The sequence below is a fragment of the Thalassophryne amazonica genome, chromosome 7 (genome assembly GCF_902500255.1).
Source record: "Thalassophryne amazonica chromosome 7, fThaAma1.1, whole genome shotgun sequence".
Lineage (NCBI taxonomy): Eukaryota > Metazoa > Chordata > Actinopteri > Batrachoidiformes > Batrachoididae > Thalassophryne > Thalassophryne amazonica.
In genome coordinates this window covers 12,111,520-12,133,541 of record NC_047109.1, presented here as the reverse complement: position 1 = coordinate 12,133,541, position 22,022 = coordinate 12,111,520, and the positions used below count along the sequence as shown (strand labels likewise).

At 40.4% G+C, this 22,022-nt stretch overlaps 1 protein-coding gene across 1 annotated transcript in view; it reads right to left on the bottom strand.

Annotated features, from left to right (window-relative positions):
• LOC117513625 (vacuolar protein sorting-associated protein 13B-like) overlaps window positions 1-22,022 on the bottom strand; it is a 1,146,044-nt gene that overhangs the window by 134,491 nt on the left and 989,531 nt on the right. Inside the window, 1 exon segment of the mRNA XM_034173849.1 lies at window positions 7,647-7,802. Coding sequence (XP_034029740.1) covers window positions 7,647-7,802 — 156 coding nt within the window.

Below are 22,022 nucleotides of genomic sequence, written 5' to 3'. Positions count from 1 at the left end.
CCCCAACCAGTCCCAGCAGAAGACTGCCTCTCTCTGAGCCTGGTTCTGCTGGAGGTTTCTTCCTGTTAAAAGGGAGTTTTTCCTTCCCACTGTCGCCAAGTGCTTGCTCACAGGGGGTCGTTTTGACCGTTGGGGTTTTCCCGTAATTACTGTATGGCTTTTGCCTTACAATATAAAGCGCCTTGGGGCAACTGTTTGTTGTGATTTGGCGCTATATAAATAAAATAGATTTGATTTGATTTGTTAGTTCCGTCATTGTTCTTATGCCTAGCCATGTTTGAACCAGTGTTGCCAACCGAACGGTCCCCCCTAAAAATCGGTCTGCCCTGCCTTCTCTGCACATGCATCATTTCTGTGCGTCACCCACGGTTCACTGATTATCACCTTGTTTCTGCTTAAACCTGCACTCCAGTCATCATCTATCTCAGTGACAGATATCTGAAGGTTTTGTACAACAATCATTTCCACATAAATTCAGCATTATTTCAGAATAAAAGATGGGGGACCGTTCAGAGCGCCACAGCATCACGTCTGAGACTGATGTGCTGCTGCTGTGCCTATGTCATTTTGGAGCGCCAGTAATGATTCACCGATTATCGCCTCGTTTCTGCTTAAAACAGCCTTGTTTCTTCTTAAAACTGACTTTAGAGTGATTTAACAGGTTTTACTTTGTCATCTGATGGTTAATAATCACATTATTCCCTTTGATCATTTTGGGTGTAGAGAGTCGGTCTCAGACGTCCTGCTGTGGTCTGAAATGATGCATGCGCAGTGAAGGCAGGGTGGACTAATTTTTAGGGGGCACCGTTCGGTTGACGACACCCGCTTTGGTTTTGGACCTTGCTCTTGTCTCAGCCTTTGAACTTGTCTCTGTTTTTGAACTTTGCATGTTTTTTGGACCACGCCTCTACCTCACGTCCACCTGGCTATTTGTCAAACTGTATACCAAACCTCTGCCTGAACCTCTGGCTAGTTATTTATCTAATAGGTATCAGTATGTCCATTTTGGAGGGACAAATTCAGAATTATTGAGGATTACATGTGGGTTGCTCCAAGGGACAGTCCGTGGGCCATTGCTGTTTTTGTTGTATGTTATTGATATAAGTTTGGTGTCAAACTCTGTGCGCTGTATTTTGTTTGCTGATGACACGACTGTGTTCGGTAGAGGGGACAACGTTTGGAAATGATGGAGAGGGAATTACTAAATTTTAAATATTGGTTTGATTCTAATAAATTGTCACTTCATTTTGGTAAGACAAAGTGTATGATATTTGGAAATAAACCGAGGAATTTAAATAGAAGCTTATCATTGAACAATATTGAAACTGAAATTGTATCTGAAACTACATTTCCTGGCATTTTTATTGATGATAAATTAAGTTGGAAAACTCACATAAATTATGTTAAATCCAAAATTTCAAAAGTTATTTCAATTTTAGATAAAGCATAATATTTTCTCCCACAATATTCGATGGTCATGCTATATCATTCATTACTTGTCCCATATATGACCTATTGAATTGAGGTTTGGGGAAACACATATAAAACAAAAACAAATTCAGTTTTTCTGTTACAAAAGAAAGCTATAAGAGTTATAAGTAAACAAAAAAAAAAAAACATATTACGAACCAACAAACCAATTGTTTGCCTGTCTGCATATTTTGAAATTTCAAGATTTGGTGGATTATTTTATGATACAGACCATGTACAAAGTTAAAAATAAACGTTTACCTCTATACGTTCAAGAGTTGTTTAAAATGAAGGAGTCCATTATCATTTGTGAGGAACACTGATATTTGAGAGAAGAAAGATTCAAACTACTGTTAAAAGTCATTGTATTTCTGTAAAAGGTGTTAAAATCTGGAATAATTGTTCTGATAGTATTAAATCATCAGGTACATTGGTAGGTGTTAAAAGACTTTATAAAAACAATGTAATTTCTTACTATAGTATGCTATATTAGGCTAACTGTTTTTGTGGTTCTTTTTTGTTTATTTGCACATCATATTACTGATTGTTCTGTTCAGTTACATTATTTTTCTGATTGTTACCTTGTTTTGAGTGTATTTAAATGTGTATAGTAACTGGTGTAGGGGATGGGCATTTATAAGCTTTTGCTTCAGCCCATGCCCTTTCAGCCGCACCTAACTGGGAAATCATTTGAGTTATTGTTATATTTTCTTCTATTTTTTTTATTTGTTTTGTTAGTAAGAGATTTTTATGTTGATATTTTGTTTATGTGCGTACTGAATAAAACTTATTCATTCATTCATTTCAAGATAATGCCTTTTTTGATTACTTCTATGCCACAGTCTGTGAGTCTGCATTTGTGTCAGTCAGTTGTCCATGCCACGCCTCTGTGTTCCATGACACAGATTCCTGATTTAAGTGAGATAATGTCCAGTGCTAGAGTGCACTAATGGCCACCAATGCTCCCTGAGGTGAAGCAATGAAGCAGTAAGGTGATGTTTTGCATTTTTCTATTAGTGATCATTTTTATTTCATCTTATCAGTTCAGTTTTGTTTTGAATAAAGGCAGAGTGCAAGTGCATCATGAACCTGCTAATACAAGGTGAGTCTGAATATTGCACCCCATAAATACCAGAGCAACTCCCTGCTTGGCTTTAGGATCTGGTTTTTGATGGGTTAGGGCGTAATTGTTTTTTGCCTCCTTATGACAGCATTCCACCAGCACTGGGTCTGACCACACCACATTTTAAGACCAGTACACCCACAGATACACAAATGAACATGTACTTGCTATTTATGGTTTGTGGATTGCTGGGTGTGGAAATGGCAAGTGAGCTGGAAGGAAACTAGGAATGACACCTGTATCGTGCTGCATTGTGTGTGGTGGCAGATACAAGGTCCTGAATGTATGAACTGAATCAATGTTTTAAATTATTAGAAATAAGAAAACTAAATTCAACCAGGACGGATTTTTGTCAGCACCACCATGAATGACAAAAGCAGTTAGAGAATAATCTATATTGTAAATCCCAAGAGGCCTGTGCGTGTGCGCGCGTGTGTATGGCTTCGATCATGCAAAAACCAGGGAGAGCTGACGTTTTCCGTATGGCATGCTAATGTATTTTGGGTCAAGGATGCAAAAATGGAAAGTTGACAGGACAAATATTTTTGGAGAAATGAGCAATTTTAGCTAACCAATAAACAATGGATGCTGTGCTGCAATGCACCATGGGAGTTCAGGGTTTTGAGGTTTTAAATGTTGTTATTGTGATTATGTTAGTCTAACAGTGTTGTTAGTGTTATTGATTTATTGTGTTTTTGTAGTTCAGTTGGTTTAGTCAGGTTAGTTAGTTAGTTCATTTTTGTTACTGGTACGATAAGCCACGACTCTGTTTGTGTCTAAAATTAGAAACACTTGCTTGCAGCAGAATGTGGAAAAGACAAAAAGCTCTGCGTGTGTATGTGCGTGTACGTTCGATCACAGAGACAATGAGGATAGTTGAGATTTACCACTTCGTTTGCTTATATATTTTGGGTTAAGGATGAATGCTGCCAAAACAGAACGTTGATAGGACTAATATTTTATATATTTTACGAATAGTTTAACAGTGTTGTTAGTGTTATTGATTGATTGTGCTTTTGTAGCTCAATTGGTTTTGCCAGTTTAGATAAGTCTCCTGTTGCTATTACCATGAATGACTTAAGTTTAATGTTGGTACCATGAGTGAAATGTTTAGTGGTTTTAATGTCTTCAGCCACTGTCTCTGTTTGTCAAATTAAAACCACCTGCTTACAGCAGCTGTGCGTGTGTACATGTGTGCGTGCAACTTCAATCAGGACAAACAGAGCACAGCTGACATTTGCTGTTTAGCATGATTATGTATTTTGGATAAACGGTGCCAAAATGGAACACTGATAAGGCTAATAGGTGCGGTTTTCATCATGTTTCTATTAACAGATCAGTGAAGGAATGTCACAGAGATGTCATTCAACCAGTTCCTGAAATTACAAGATTTTAACAAATATTCTGTTTTGGAATGTTCCAGATCTCTGCCATGTAGGACCCACTAGCTGGGGCTCCTGCACTGCATGCTACAATTTTAGTTTTGAAATTAATATATATTGTTTTAAAATATTTTTTGATGATTGATTACACTACTTTTGCCGTTTTAAGACTTTGGTAAAGCTATTTCTAACACCAAAATAATTGTCCAGGTGAACAAAACCATATATGGGCATTTTCACATAAAAGGATACACAGTGGAAAAAATGGTTATTAATAGTGAAACTGTGAGACTAGATTCTTTAGCTTATTTCAGTAATATTAGTTACTTGTACATCTGATCCACATGATGAATAATCATGCCCATTATCTAAGCTCTACCATGATTTGTTAAAAGGTTGTGGCTGGAAATATGCCTGTTTTGTCGGTAAATTTGCGTGTTAAAAAAAGTAAGTTATAAAAGGCAGTATTATATTATTATATTTTATATAAAAAGTACTTCTTCGGTATCTGCAAATCCAATCTTGTTAATTTATTTAATGCTAGTGGTGATATGGAAACTTGAAAAGTTTGCTAAAACATGTCCCCTCTAATATAAGCCTCCAAAAACATAACAGATAAAACGACTCCAAATTTATTCATTTTACAGTTACCTTACAAAATGACTGACCCATATTTGCAACAGTGTAGTGTATGTTGCATGGGGGTGCATTCTGGCGCCACCGGGCCATTCCCTTGGTGGTTCGTCAGGCAGTCCCAGTGGCTCTGGTGGCTGCCCTTCCTGCCTCCTGTGCCTTTCCGCGGTCCTTTTTCTACTGGTTTCTCCTGGGGCCCTGCATCCTGAACCCATTTCCATCGTTGCGTGCGCCCGGCCGTATGGCTTCTGACGTGCCGGAATGGTCCACGTCATATGGTAAAGTTCTGTAGTTTGTCTTGGCCCAACACACCAGCCACAGTAGTGATCGGATATTTCGCTGTGATCTGGGTCTCTGTGCGTGGATGGTTGTGAGTTTGTGGCCGTCACCACAATTCGGTTTTGGGTGTTCTCCAGGGGATCAAGATTCTGGTGTTCTAGATTAGAGTGTGGATGCTCACTAATTAGACAACAGACTGTTGCTGTCACTGCTTGTTTATGTGTGGTTGTTTGTCCTGGTAAGTTGTATGGTTGGAGCCCTGTCTCCTTGGTGTCTCACTTCTCATCACTTCACTGTTATTGCCTTCAGCACTTGTCTTTTGTTCTTGTCTGTCTTCGTGTTGTTTTGGTGGTCAGCCCTTCCTAATAGAAGTTGTCTGTTGGCTTTGAGAAGGATGGTGTAGGCTGATCGGGAAGGGCGGATGGGGGTCACACACGCACACCACGTTCACTCACGCACTACATACTATCTGTCTTGCAAGAATAAACTGCATATATGTGTATTAATGTACATAAATGGTTCTGCCAGTGTGGCATTTACCATTACTATATATGCAGACAGGAGGGGAAAAAAACAAAAAACAAAACAAAAACATGATTTGTCTTTGTTAAAAATTTTGTCCCCTCCAAGACAAAGTGTGGGGCCACATTCAGAAGTGATTTTTAGATAGATGAATGCATCAGAGTCCAATAGCATATACATTTCTGCTTTTGTTGATTTCTTTCTGTGGTAAGTAACATTTTCTAAATAGGATATATCGAGATATATTTGTGACTTCCTGTGACATATTTTGGGTAGCTTTTTAATTTTGTAAACGTGCCCATATCCACTAAGAATTTGAAGAATTTCCAAACAAACATTTCATATTTTCTTATTGAGAGCCAAATGATATCTTTTTTCACAGTCTTCCAGACAAATATATGTCTCACATTCAGAAAGCTGAGATTGAAGCTGATACTGAACATTGTGGCATGTAACACATGGGCATTATACTGAAAGAAAGCACCTCAAAGGGGGAATTATTGAAAGGCAGGTTAAAACTGAGAACATGCCCTTGGAGTCCAGAGGGTTAAAAAGGTCCAGATGTCTTTGGATCACCAATGGAAACATTTTTCTGGACTGAAAATCTTGATGAATCAATTGTCAACTGAATCAACTATTGTTAGAATAACCTATGCATGAAATGAAGGGTGGCTGAGTTTGATTCTCAATTGCAGAAGAGGACTTAAGTGTCCCTCTTAAACTCCTCAACCATTGGGTACACTACCCCGTTTGACATAACACAAACATGGGATAAAGATGTAGAGAAATAAGAAACATGGAACTAATCACAAAGTGAGTGTAATAAAGAGGCTATCATTTAAAAAAAAAAGATGAGAAGGTTTGGAGACAATTGGAGATGGTGCAGCAGTCTGTGGTACTTAGGGATGAACCCTTTGGCCCAAACCCATGCTGTATGTACTGTCTGTGGTGGCAGCTGCTGTCCCGGTCTGAGGCTATGTGCGGTGAATTGGATGTGACCAACGTTCGTACCCAGTGACTGAATCCAATAAAAACAAGATGTAAGCAGCGTCTGGGACAGACTGAGGAAAGAATGTGGGAGGCTGCCTGTGTTTTGTCTGGAGGATGAGAGGGAGACGTGTGTGACACTCGACACTGTTTACATAACAAAATGTCACTGTTTCAATCTGACAGCATTTCTGCATTTGTATTCTGTGAAAAAAAATTAAATTCAAACAATTCACCACTACAGAACATGAAAAAACAAAACAAAACACTTTTTAGCTGAGTAAAGATTAATCCAACAGACTAACTGGGTGCAGAACTATGATGCTGCGTAAGTGATATTATTGTGTTCTGTCCTCTCTGAATCTTCATGCCACACTGAGGGGGTAATCAGAAAGGCAGCGTATTTAGTTCATGGGCCAAGCAGGTTTTTGTTTCCACATAAGAGGCCTAAAAAAACACAATCCAGCTTCAGTATACTGTGGCCTTCACAAAAATGTAAGTTGGCCTCCCAGGATGGCAGCTATAGGCAGGTGAAGGAAGGATGACACAGGTGTCATCGTTTAAAAATGCTTAAGGTTTGCTACATTATTCATCTGATCATAGAGATTCCAAAATGGTGTAGTTTGGACCATAGATGACTGAATGTTCTAGAGTTATGGGGTATCGAAAGCTGTGAACTATACTGTATATTTCCACAAATGTGTGAATTAACACAATTCCCATTATGTGCATGCTCCATGTAACTCAATATGAGACCATATGAGACCGTCTGATGCTTTAATTGATAAAAAGTATTAAAAAGAGACAATATTTAAAGGGTCTGAATTGGTGGTAAATAAAAAAGATTAATACAAAATTTTATATTACTAGTATATATATATATATATATATATATATATATATATATATATATGTGTGTGTGTGTGTGTGTGTGTGTGTGTGTGTGTGTGTGTGTTAATATGAAATTTCTTTTCAAGTTTCTTTTCACTTCTTGGAAATGCCATTGGATCAGACCTGCTGCATTATATATGAAAAGTGGCTTATAGGTTTTTGAGTAACCCTGGTAATGAACAAACCAAATGATGGGTAAAAACCAGCACTTGTGGAAGAAACTTTTTCATGACGTTTGTGTGAAGAGAAATATGAGGACCTAAAAATAGTCTCTCTTTGGCATACAATCCTTTCTACAAACTCATATGTGTTTTTTTTTATTTTTACTGAAATCCTGGGACTTAAACTGCTAACTGCACCTGTTTCTGGATGCCGCTGAGCTGCACCACCTTGATGATGAGGGAGGCGGTGCGTCCTTTGTACTGAATGGTCCTGAGCAGAGTCCCCACATTGTCCACACTGAAGGCCTCCGACCAGCGCCAGTTCCCCCAACCCTCGATGCAGATGTGCAGCAGCTGCAGGATAGAAATGAGACGAACACACAAAAATAGAGACAAAAGACCAGACATCAGATGTTAGTCTTCTCAGCCTTTATTTATCCCTGAGCAAAAAGTCAAGTAAACAACAAGATTCTTTGTTTGGGAGATTTCGGTAGGAGAAGAAGAACAACAAAGTTCCTGTTTACTGGTGCTGAACAGACTCACTGCTGCTGCTGCAAGTAAAAATGGAAGGTTGCACACAATAAACTGGCTGGTGGAAAACAGCTGATGTGGAAGTTCATTTTGTGTGTGTGTGTGTGTGTGTGTGTGTGTGTGTGTGTGTGTGTGTGTGTGTGTGTGTGTGTGTGTGTGTGTGTGTGTGTGTGTGTGTGTGTGTGTGTGTGTGTGTGTGTGTGTGTGTGTGTGTGTGTGGTGGGATGTGGCAGGCCCTGTTCTCGATGTATCTAAATAAGAGGCAGATAGTTTGGCTCTCGACATTTTCAGCTTCGTATCCATCACTCCAAAGTGGAGCATGTCCATGTGTGTGGCTGGGTGTAAACACAGGCTTTGAGGGAAAGACGAGAACAAACTGTGTCGCATCTTCTGACCTTCAAAATGATTTACAGTGGTGAATATTGCATATCTTACAGGATTTTCCAAATAACACTTTGGGCTACAACATGGTGGCAGTACTACAGAAGGTAATTAGATGTGTCAGTCCACAGACAGGTGATCATTTCTGTCCTCTCTCAGAGAGAGGTTCGTGTCTGCCCTGTTGAGAAGCTGATCACAGCTCTCAGAACACTACATCCACATCAGTCATTCTGTCCAAATCATTTCAGACAGATGGAGATCAACCTTCTTTAATAAAAAGAAAAAAAAAGAACAGGATTAGAAATATCACCAAAATGTGAAATCTTGACCCATCTCTTTTTAGCTAGGCATCGTTTAACATTCCAGCATCTGAATCTGGAATTCGTTGTTTCGCAGTTGTGAATCTCGCGAAGTCTCGCGGTCCATGACTCAAGCGAGAGGTCTGTTTCAGCAGAGTTCCAGTGTCAGGAGCTCAGCACTCACAGTGTAAACAAACCTCGTAAAGTATGGACAATAAGACAACATCGGGGCACAGCAAAAGTCCATCACGGGTGCTACACCTCCTCTAGACAACTCTCTCAACTTGAGAGAACGTGTTATCATCATAATCGCCCGTGAACTCGCTCAATCAACGCCATCCACCTCCTTGCTAGCCACTGTTTACATGCGCTGTGAGATGGCAGAACTCTGCTGGCACCGCGGTGCATTCTGGGAAGGGCAGGGGTGCTGCCAGGGGGCTTATGGGAAATGAATGTCATGAAGCTGATTCTGAAGGATGATTCAAGTCCTAGGTGGGCTACAACAGCACTGCATGCTGGTGTGATCAATTGAGGGTCTGCCCACCTCCCCAGTTTCCCTTCAAAACCGTGTGCAGTGACACCACTAAAAAACGCAGCATAGAAGACAGCAAAAGTGTAAATAGCAAGCCCCAACCTCTGGCCGTCAAATATGAAGACACCCAGAAGAGAGAAAAAAGTTGCAGTTCCTTGAAAGGATGCTTGAAACTGACTCAAAAAGTGAGCAAATTGCCACAGAAGCCCATGCTAAAATGTCCAACTTTAGAGGAAAAATAAACATGTTTCCAGCCTGGTCATAAATAAATAAAATGGTTTTGTCCCTTTAGTTCATTTTCCTCACCGTGCCAACTGCATGGATGTGACTTTTTTTAATAACTCATCTGTGTAAGACATTTTAAGCCATAAATTTAGGCATAATTAGGGCTGTGGTCACTTTGAGTGACAGTTCGTGTGCAGCTGAGCCATGTTACTTTGTGTAGCACATTCATTCTCCAATGTTAATTTTGACTTCCAGGTTGTTGATCTCCGTGTTCGTGTGTCCACATAGTTCTGGGTCTATTTGCATGGCATTCTTTAAAAATGCCATTAGAACATCTCCTGGTTGCCAGACTGTATTAGATCCCTTCCTTCTCTCTAACGTTCTTGATACAGCATTTAATGACTCCACATTACTGACTTTTGCTATTGTTCTGGACTTCTGTGTTGGCCTGCTGTTTTTCTGCTCTGGTCACAGTGTTACTGATCTCGTCATCGATTCTTGCTGCCATTCCAGATTCCTGTCTTTAGCCTTCTCCTTTGGAGTCTGGGGTATGACAATTCCTGGTTTTGAACAATTCTACTACTAAATCCATTGAAAGTCTTTTGGAGTGGTTATTGGGTACTGGACACAAGTCTGAGCCTTCCTGTCAACCATGTTTGCTGCTGTAGTTCAGCTAATTAATTGTTGGGCAATAAAACCTGTTCAAACCATCATTGTCATTCTCTACACTGGTGTCCTTGCCTTGATTCATTAGAGTCTGGAGGTGTTTTAAGTGACATCTTTATTGACCAATCACAATACCACCATCTGTACTACATTGTCTGTTTCAACTGAAGTCTCAGTAAGTGCAAAACGCTGTGGCCTTTGCTTTTGGTCAACACTTCATACACCTCATATGCATGGAAACCATAAAACAAATCATAATACCTGCAGTCAAATGTCCATTGATGCGCATGTGTGCTGCACTGAGGTCATTCACAGACTGTCTATCCAGGAAGGTGAGTGTTGCATGGCAAGATAACTCATTTGTCAAACAACGTGAGTGCGATCATGCGATTATGGTCAAAACACAGGAGCGGAATCATAAATACGAACGGAGATCTGAAGTCCTCGCTTCTCCTGAGGCAGTATGGTTGACCTTCCACCTGAGTGAACTCTCAGTCAGCCTCGCTGACAACACAACTACAAACTTTCAACAGTTATGAAGGGAGTGGGACAGACTGTGAGAAAGAGCTGGGAGGCTTTGGGGGGCGGACGGGTTTAATACCCTCCCAGAGGAGCCAGACTGAAGCACTGGAAAGCATTTTTGAAGATTTACACTTTGGCCCGTCACTTCACCGTGAGGAACATTTAACCAATCTGTTTAAAGAAAAACAAATTACTCCTGGGGTCAGAGAGCACAAGGCGACCCTGGTCAGGACCTTCTATGTTTCTCTCTGCTGCAGTCTTTCCTCGCTGTTTGAAGACAGATTTCTTTACAATAACACGCTTAATCAATGCACGGAGTCACTTTCTTCAAAACTGTCCCTGCTCCCGGCCGGCTGAGTCGAAATGACATAACTTCCCAAGTCTCCATCTTTGATAGCTACAGGACTCACAAGGAACATGGCGCCATGGTATAAACAGTCAGGTGGAGAAGGTTAACCCACAACAACATTCTCACTTTAAGTACCGCACATGCGATGACACGGATATCCTGCATTTGTGTGGAAGCACAAATGTTAAAAATTATACTGGCATATCAACACCTGCTGTGTTTTCTGTTTACACCATCCTCTTGGAAAAACTTTGGAAAAATATACTGGTTAACTTAATGCACAAGCACAAAAACGAAAGGCGGCGGGGGGGTTCTGCAAAGTTGCTACCCTCGCTGTCTTGAATGTTACATTGGTGGTCACTAAAAAAAGTAAGTCCCTTCAGCTGCTCCCTTGTTTTCACTCAAGGTCACCACAGCAGATCTGAGGAGGATCTGCATGTTGATTCTGGCACAGGTTTTATGCCAGATGCCCTTCCTTATGCAACTCCACATTACATGGAGAAATGTGGCAGGGATGGGATTTGAAGCCAGAACCTTCCACCCTGAAACCAAGCGCATTAACCACTTGGCCACTGTTGCTTTATAAATGTGGGGGAGGGGCAACAGTTTCATAGGGTGGGGCTTACATGAGCCCAATGTGTATGCACAGATGGTGCAGCTGTGCATACACATTGGGTGCAAAAAAAACTCAGATTATAACACAGAGGGAGAAAGAGTGTGGTTTCATTCTCTGTACAGGATGAGACTAAAATCACTGCACAGAAATGAGCTTTTGGCTGTGATATTATTGTTTAGAATACCGTTGATAGGAGTTTTAAGATTTGTTGTCGTAAAGGACATGTTTATTTGACTCTTCATATGTGAACTTTTTTTAACATGTTGGTTTCCATCAGCCTGCTCACCACTACATCCCGAAAAGAAAAAAAAACATTCGGCTCATTCTGTAATTTTTTTGCTCCTCAAAACAATTCATGAAAATAATTTCTTTTGGCTGTTCTTTATTTTTATCTACTTTTACGTGACATATTATGAGACAATTAGCTTTAATTTGCATTTGACTTAAAATCCACCTCACATTTGTCGCTTTTGTCCGAATTCTGAAATTTAAAGTGAGACTGGCTTGATGGCAATTATGGTCAAAATGGTGCAGCGGTGAAACAGCCTTGCTCTCCCTGAGCATCATCAGCAAAGAGAGATTTGTTATTTCAAGAGTTCTCTCTCCTTTAACTCGTGTGTTGTTCGCGCTCTCCGTGCACTTCATCACGCCTGTGGCTCAACTTGACCTTTAAAGGAGAAGTCATAATAACGTCTGTCCTCAAACTTCAAACAGCAACGGACTCTTTTGTTTTAATTCATCACTGCTCTGAGTCAAGCAGTGGAAGGAAAAAGAAAACAGCAGTGACACAGATGAACTGGACACGTAGGACAACAAGAATGAAAAATAAGAAGCTGTTTTGCCTCTCAGTGACTTATCCAACTCGTGACACTGAGAAAACCCAGCGGGCCACATGTGGTGATTTCATGCACATGAATTCATCTCAGCCTAACACGAAAAACATTTAATTGAACAGAGATTGGAAAGAGTAGAAACGTCCCAGAGAAGATGAGATCTAATCCAATCCAACAATTCATAGAGGACGTCGTCCTCCGATTAATCTTTGTGCAGTGTCTCAAGTCTGAGACTGAACATGGTTTTACTGCAACCACATGCATTTTACAATGTTTTAGACATGTTTGTTTTTTGATTACTAGGCAATAGTACCAGTGGGCATGAAGACAGTTAAATCTACAACAATCTGACACCCCTGTCACACCTTGACGATTTAGCCAGCGTATGCCGACCATATTAAAAACTCAAAGTCAAAGTTAACTTTATTATCCCAGAAGGGAAATTCAGATGGTCAAGGTGCGCATAATACAAACAACTTCAGACAAGATAGACAAACTTAAAAACAGATAAATAAATAAAAGACAAATAAATACACCCCCTCCCCCATGCCTCTCTGGCTCCTCTCCACACAGCTAAGCTGCTACACACACACACACACACACACACACACACAATACTACAGTGTCAAGTCCCCTGCTGAGAACTGTGTCTTTCATTAACAATTCTAATTGCAGAGGGAACAAATGACTTGCTGAACCTGGTTGTCCTTATTTTCCTTTGTAGTAGCCTCCCCTTACCACGTTGTCTTAACTGAAATCTGTTATGTAAAGGGTGGGTAATATCTGCAAGAATACTTTCAGCCTTGTTGTAGTATGATATCTTGAAACAGCTGAGCAGCTGATGTTTGATTGCACCCAATTATCCTACTAGCTGTTTTAATAATACGTTGCAATCTATCCTGATCTTGTTTACGCATACTACCAAAGACACAGACCAGACCAAAGGACAAGACACTCTGAAGTATAGACTTATAAAATAACTCTAAAATGTAGATGTCAACACTAAAACTACGCAATTTTCTTAGGAAAAACATTCTTTGTTGAAGCTTCTTCACCTTAAAAACGGCACATTTGTCAAATCTCAACTGATCATCAATTTCAACCCCCAAATATTTATAGGTGTTAACTCTCTCTATCAATGTGTTGTTGATGACAGTGTTTGATACTTCTTCTGCACTACAATCGAATCTAAAATCTAAAATTTTATCTAAAATCGATAACCATTTCTTTTGTTTTGCTTACGTTAACATTAAGGAAATTGTCAGAGCACCATTTTATGAAGCTCCCCACTTCCTCTTCAAAGCTGGTCATTGACAGCTCCCCTGCTTTCAAAAACCCCACCAAGGCAGTGTCATCTGCATACTTGAAGTAGGAGTGTGTAGTCGCAAGAGCACGACACTCGGTGGTGTAAAGTGTATAGAGTATGGGAGACAGCACACATCCTTGGGGAGCACCCGTGTTAATGACCTTAGCGGATGAGATGGCCTAATTAAATCTAACCTGCTGAGTACGATTTAACAGGAAGTTATTAATCCATGTAATGAGTCTTGGGTTAACACCTAACTTAACCAGTTTGTCCACCAGTAGGTGGGGTTGGATGGTGTTGAACGCGCTGCTGAAATCAATGAAAACAATCTTTACAAAGCTGTAAGGCTCCTCTAGATGTTCAAATATACTGTTTATCATGGTCAGCAGTGCATCGTCCACTCCCCGCCTTGGCTGGTAGGCAAACTGGAAAGGGTCCAAAAATGGTGCTACCTCACTAAGCAGATGTTTCAATATAATTTTCTCTAAGCATTTCATAGGCACTGAGGTTAATGCGACAGGTCTCAGATCATTCATCTCTTTGGGCCTGCTTTTCTTTGGTACCGGAACAATCAAAGACTGTTTCCACTGAGCTGGGATTAATCCTGTTTCTACTGACTGCTGAAACAGCATTTGAAAAGGAAAAGCAAGTGAATCGGTACATGTGCGCAGCACTTTACAGCTGATACCGTCTGGACCCTGAGATTTATTAATATTAACACGTAAAAACTGCTCTTATGGGCATATGTTGGCGTAATGGCGTATGTCTATTAAGTTATGGGTAAATTTTGTATAAGTTAAAAGCACGCTAATATACGTCCTAATATGGCGAGTACCTCAAACAATTTTGGGCATGTACAATATTTTTGACATATGCCTGCGTATGTCTCATACGATTTGCACATGTGGGACATAAGTTGTAGTTAAGTTGTAGGTAAGTTATGCGATTGTTAACACATGAAGTCGAAATACGTCCATTGACTGCTTCAAAAGCTTCAGTCCTCATGCAAACAGACTGTTTCAAATATTAAAACCATTCACATGGAGTAAATATAAAGTCTTAATCTTACCTGTTCGTTTCAGTTGGATTCATCATCACAGCCTGAGGAAAATTTATCCACATAAAGCTTCCTGATTTTGGAAAATGTCATCTGAAAATACTTTATTTTCTTGTTGTGGCTGAAAAAAACGTAGTCTTTTTAAAGAAATCCCTCTGTGGTTTTTCTGCTCCAGGTGTGTTTCTCAGCCTGAACCAGAGAACGCCGGCTCTTTGCGCCACAACAAGATAATTAACTTATTTTAAAAGTTGAAACAGTCACAGCGCCTCATTCATTCATGTCAGTGTTTACCGCAGACATCAGTCAAATCAAATCAAATCAAATTCATTTTATTTATATAGAGCCAAATCACAACAAACAGTTGCTCCAAGGCGCTTTATATTGTAAGGCAAAAGCCATACAATAATTACAGAAAAACCCCAACGGTCAAAACGTCAATTCTTCAACATTCTGCATGCGATGAAAATAAATCCCATGATCCACCAAGACAAAAATAAAATAAAGTTACTCTGTTTGGCCTCCGTGTGGAGAAGACGCGCTGCGCAACAGCATACCCGTGCTCAATGACATGTTCGCCAAAATTTAAGTGTTCCACCTGCCAAACAAAAGGGTTCTGCTGGTGATGGAAATGCAAACCAAGCCAGACTTAACCGTTCTGACCCGTACCATACCGTGCAGTACCGACCTGAACCACTTGGTGGAAACAGGGCTGTCGGCATACGCTGGCTAAATCATCAAGGTGTGACAGAGCCCAGACATTTGACCTCACTGACCACAACATTCACCAAACTGAATGGCCTGTGGCTTTCCAGGGCAATTCTGGAATGGACGCATGTGTGCGTTACATTTGAAAATCAAATTCCTTGAATTCCGGTGTCAACTTTCCATGATATGTCAAGTTTGATTTAAATCAGCAAAAATGACCTCAGCGGTGTAGGCCAATATAGAGACAGGCAAACATGACCTTGGCCTCACTGACTGAGTATGTGCAAATTTGAAAATGCTGAGAAATTCTGGAACTTACCTCCAAATGAGTTCCAGGTTCTGTGCAGATCAGAGTGAAATATTTAAATTTTGACCTTCAAGCCAATGACCTTGACCTTGTGTTTGACTTTTGATAAATTTGATCTTGCCTGAGCAATTTCAGAACCCACCTCCACTCAACTGAATGGGAAAGTGTGTCCAAATGTTTGACTGGTAGTGTATAACTGAAGGTGAAAAGCCATAACAAGAAACTAAGTTTGGGTTATGAAAAAACAAGTTAAAATGCCACCAAGACATAGTTTTTTTAGCTCTTGCCACAAAGCATCATGGAACCTCGAGGACTGGGGTCCACCCATGAGTCTGTCATTCACTCATAAGATCTTGTTAATGCGATGCCTCCCATATGTCTGCAATTACAAATGCAATATTGTTACATATGGAGAGGGGTGGTTTGCAATTTCGCAACTCAGATTTTGTTTTGTCCTTGACCTTCAAACTGACCTTGCTTTGGAAGATTGAGGTATACAATTATGAGGAAAAGGTTGTCAAAAGGTATGCTCCTAGAATGCAAGGGGCAAAAATATATAGATACCAAAGGACAGGTGAAGGAATGTAGCTTGTATCTGACCTTTTGATTTAACCTTCCCAATCAAACGATTGTGATTCAGGAGATCAAATTGGCTGCTTATATCTCAAAAAATATATGAACACCAAACAGAAACTAATGAAAGGAGTCACAGAGCTTATGCAAAAACCCTGCGTGCTCTGAAAAAAAAAAAACTTCCTTTTATGACTTCTTGGTGATTTCATCATGACACCGCTTAAATACCAGTAAATCACAAAGATTTTGCTGAGCGATATAAACTTGAGATCATCTCTGGAGCCCTATTAGTTGCGGACATATAGCAGAAAATGTATTTTTTGCACCTTGTTTTTGTTGAACTTGTTCTTTGTCTAATCCTCTTCAAAAATGAATTATCTTGAGATGACTGCCAAAGTAATAGTCTTGAAATTTTTTACAAATTTTTTTATTTTTAGTTATCTTGTTCACACACACACACACAGGCCCGATTACAATACCCTGCTTAGTCAGAGCACAGGGTAAAAATCAGCTCTGATAGTAATAAAGACATTTTGTCTTTTTCCAATTTTTTGGAACACCCATCTCATGCTAAGATGATTAAAAAAACTTATGGGATGCAAGTAAATAACTGTAGCATGTTTCACACATTGACTAAAACCCTGAACCCGTCTGGACCTGGACTTACCTGGAGAAGCTATAAATACCCATACCACTTGGACGTATCATAAAGCTGCCAGCTCCTGAGTAAAAAAAATAGATGTGTAATGTCCGATTGAAACAATGTGTGAATAGAGCAAGCTATTGTCTGGAAGACTGACAGAAAGGGACGGCATGTGTTGATGAAGTGTCTATCATGCAGCTGCAACAAATCTGGAAGAATACCCAACAAGTAAAGGTGAAACAAGAACAATGCAAAGACTGGCATACTACTACTATGAGAAGCAGAAGACTGCCCCTCCCTGAGCCTGGTTCTGCTGGAGGTTTCTTCCTGTTAAAAGGGAGTTTTTCCTTCCCACTGTAGCCAAGTGCTTGCTCACAGGGGGTCGTTTTAACCGTTGGGGTTTTACATAATTATTGTATGGCCTTGCCTTACAATATAAAGCGCCTTGGGGCAACTGTTTGTTGTGATTTGGCACTATATAAAAAAATTGATTGATTGATTGACTATACCCTGCTAGTATGTTAAGTTGGTGAATGGTTTCATATGGTCGAGGTAATAAGAAGTCTGGAAATTATTTTGATCATGAATTACTGGTGCAATAGGTGGTGCCTGTGGAAACTATACTGGATGATGGACAACCTCCATCTTCAAAAGGACACTTCCTCTAGCTTCCCTCAATTCACCACCAAGAAACGATTTCAGTCAGACAGACGGACAGTGTGCTTTTGTTATTGTGCAGAAACATAAAGTTTACAGATGGACGCGGACACCTGAAGTGTTGGTCGGGGTGAAAACCTAACTTCACTGAGCAGGGGCATGAAAAGCTGGTGCTATACATCGCCACATCCACCACACTATGGAACCATTTTGGACTCTGGATGGCAACCACCCAGCCAGACAACCAAACCGACGCCAAGGTATGACTATGCAGACTGCCTGCCCTCTGTGCCCTCTACCCAGGCGCCACCCCTCACCTCAACCAAACGGAGCACTCACAGTCAACGTCCTGTTGCATGCGACGTGTGCAAAGTAAACTCCACAACCCGATTCTCTGACACTGTCCAGTGCTTATGTGAGAAAACGGTTTTTCTAAACATTACAGTTACAGAAAGCCAAAAGATAACATGTAATATGTGATTTTATTAATCTTCCAGTATCTTCAGCAAAACATTTTACAGCCCAGCTAGCTATCACGTTAACATCCCATCCATAAAATGCTAATACGGTTTTATCTCTTTTCTAAATAAATCTTGCATGATAATATGTGCACTCATGCTCGGCAAACTGGAACTGTGCTCAAGAATTTATCCAAAACCTCCTTTAAGCCCATTTGTTATGTTGTTATCATTTCCAGAGTTGTGCATTGAGTGTGAAAGAAATGTGACTTAAAATCTCTGGCTGACTGCCATTCCAGCTCCAGCGTCACGGTGATTTGCTCAAGTTAAGAGACAAAACATCTTCGTTTTGATATCAGATTCAAACATCCTGTCGACGTTCATCCAAATTCTTTTGGTGTTACTTGGCTGTTATTGACAAAACAATTCAAATCATGACTCTAATCAGCCTGTAATTACTCAGCGCAATTATGGAGATATAAACTGATGTGCTTTTGGGAGCCAAACTGCATCTCAGCTTTGGATAAACATGAATCTTACCAGTGACGTTGTTTGCCCAAATACAAAATATAACTAAGCTGCAGATGATTCATCTCACTTACTCAGAGATGAATCATCTAATTGACTTGACAATGGGACTGTCCATTCCGACTCAAACTGAAACAGCTCCGTGTTTCTTTGTTGTCCGTAGACTGACTGCAGGGCCACCTCACCTCAGGACCTATTCAACATTGTTGTGGTGCAACCTTTAGATGATATGTGCACAAACCCAAAGGTCTGATAAGATGATATTTCCGCTGGGTTTAGTGGCCTTGCCACAATCCAATTTGCTTAAATGTCCCAAAGCTTGCAGGTACCGCTGCGTGTTGAGCACGTAATGGCACTCAGACAAATGTTTTTGAATCAAAGGCTTGATTGTGACTAACCTGAAGATAATAAGTAACACCTGCCCACAAAGCCAAATATCAGATGGTCATCATGACGACATTAAAACTCAAACTTCACAGATCATGTTGTGTGGTTTTATCTCAAGATCTGGACCTCATAAATACCGAGATTTTCCGGTTTCTATGGGAACTAAGTACAGAACCCAAACATGGTTCTTCTGACACATTCTGAAGCGGCATCAATTTCTGAGAATCAACAGAACCACCTCTGTGTGAACGATGATTTATATTCAGTGACTCAATCAACCAACCAACCAAATTCCACCATGTGCACGATGTCATGTCTACAAGCTACTCCATTTCTTGATCTTTTCCCAGGAGAAAAAAAACAACAACAGTTTCCTGTAGGAGACGGTTAGCCACCAGTCAACTGTAACCAAAACGACGACTCGTAACATCCCGGTACGCAGAATATGATTGCTTCACCGGAATGGCAAACACTCCCGGAACGCCTCTGATAATGTGGATGAGAGCTCACACAGGCAGGTGTCAAGTTAAAGGAAAAACCTGAATAAATGAGTGGGGAAAGTCAAGGAAATCACCCAGGCAGACAACCGGTTCATCCACAACAATCAGGTGCTGGGATGCTCAACACTGAAGCACCTGTGGGTGGATCATAACCTGAGAAATGCACCAAATGGCAAAATGTCATCATTCCCTCAGAATGCAAGAGATACGCCTCACCTTGGTTTTCCCAAGTAGCCATTCTTTTGGCACAAAGCCATTCCAGCAAGACCTATAGATCCTATCAAAGATATCTAACAGTCACCTTAGGTCACTAGTTAGCCCAGGTCTCAAACATAATCTTCAATTTTAATACATTTTCATTTATATAGCACCCAATCACAACAAAGTTGCCTCAAGGCGCTTCACACAAGTAAGGTCTAACCTTACCACCAGGAAGCACCAGAACCCGAAAGACTTGGACTTTCATTCTCCTACAAAGATATTGACATCGCCAAACACTTCTGTCCAGCAACCTCATGACTCCTTAAGATCTTCCTAGCCGTATCTCTTGATCTCAAAGGCAGAGGACCCAGAGACATGAACGTCACTGATGAGATAAGTGAATGTCTCCAAAAATTTGTCATCCACGTGGTCACTAAAAGCCAGCTCTTAATCTTGATCCAGGACAATCTCAAACCCGGAATCTACATATCGAGTAGCAATATGCAGGTTCTCCTTTGTGGAAGCTCCATGTTTTCGGTTATGTTCTCTGTTCATGCATGACATTTTATCTTTCCATTAAAGGCGATAACTAGCCTCATCCCAGATAGGAAGGGCAGGTCTTAAAATCTTGGGAACCATAAGAGATGATTGCAAAGAAGCCTCACTGAAAAAAATTACAGCAACCGCTTACATTTTCGAGAAGCATTTAGTGAAGTTGAAAAGATGAGGAAAAACAATCATTTGCTTTAAAGTCCATGTTTTCTGTACATAACTGTTTTGATAATCAACAAAACATAAAAGTCAATCAATCAATCAATCAATTTTTTTTTTATATAGCGCCAAATCACAACAAACAGTTGCCCCAAGTCCACCTAAAGTAAGCACAATGAGTTACTCCAAAGTCTTCGCTGAACTTGCAAAACATAGTTACATATCTTCTTGCATCTTTCCAGCAGTCTGTTTTTTTTGGGGGGGGGGGACATCCCATCTCCATCTCTTGCAGACAGAATGAGCGTCTCCTGCCACTGTAACCACAATCCGTCTATTGTCCTCTGGCAGGAATGTGCATGAGTGCACATAAAAATTAAGTGTCTGTCCACAGTGGAGATAAAATCAGTGTTCCTCGATGCTGCACAGACTGGGTGACATAGCCACAGTGGTCTTCTAACCATCACTTCCATTCCTGCCTTCCATCTCAGTCAGACTAAAATAACGAATTGCAGATATTCATGCAAGATGTTGATGTACATAACTTTGGCAACAAATAGGCCCAAAGAGGAGCAACCAGACCTTGGACATTTAAACACAGACTAATATTAACCAAAGCAAAATTTGCATCAAACAGATCAGGACTGGGAGCATGGAACTGCCTTGCTTTACGGACTGCAACCACCCAGGCAGAGAACCGGTCGAGCCTTACCACTTGAAAGTAACCATCTGTCTGCTGCAGCCACGTGAAATGTGGGCATGTCCTTGGACATCTCCAGCTACATGGGGCCCTCAACACTGAAACAATTGCATGTCCCGAGAAGCCAAACACATGGTAGCTGGCAACACAAGTGATTTTAAATTAAGATATTTTCCAGAGTATAATTTTCAAAAGAGTGTAAGTCTTTTTTTCTGTATATGGAGCTCACGTTTTAACACAGCGTTTCCCTGGAGGCGAGTTTAACAAAGGGCATGACTTCAGTGTGGCACATGTGCACACCAGAGCATGTGCTGTTACTAAACATAAGGACTTTTAAATTCCAAAAAAAGGAAGATGGACAACTAAATGTGTGATGGACCACACACTGTACATTATTTGATGGATTTTGTACAGCAGAAAATGTCAGATGGACAAACGGAGAAGTGAAAATTGGATTTATGCAGGAAGTCCTCAGGTTGCAGCGTGTGCCATAAGAACTTCTAAATTCAAAAAATAAGCAAGATGGACAAATAAATGTGCAATGGACATCATATTGGATGTTATTTAATGCAGACGAACACATATTGCTGACCCACAGCATTGGAAACGCTACAATAAAAATGTGAGGCCATTTGATTTGTTTATCAGCTCAGAAATTTGGGATTTTTTTACGCACACCAAGGATGTAATAAAATCGTCGGCTTTTATTTGCCTGCCTGTCTTTCTGTCTGTCTGTCTGTCTGACTGTTAGCAGGATTACGTCAAATCTACTACATGGATTTTGATGAAATTTTCACCACAGATAGATACTAGACCATGGAAGAACCCATTAAATTTTGGAGGTGATCTGGAACTGGATCCGGATTCTGGATCAAGTTTCACTTTATATA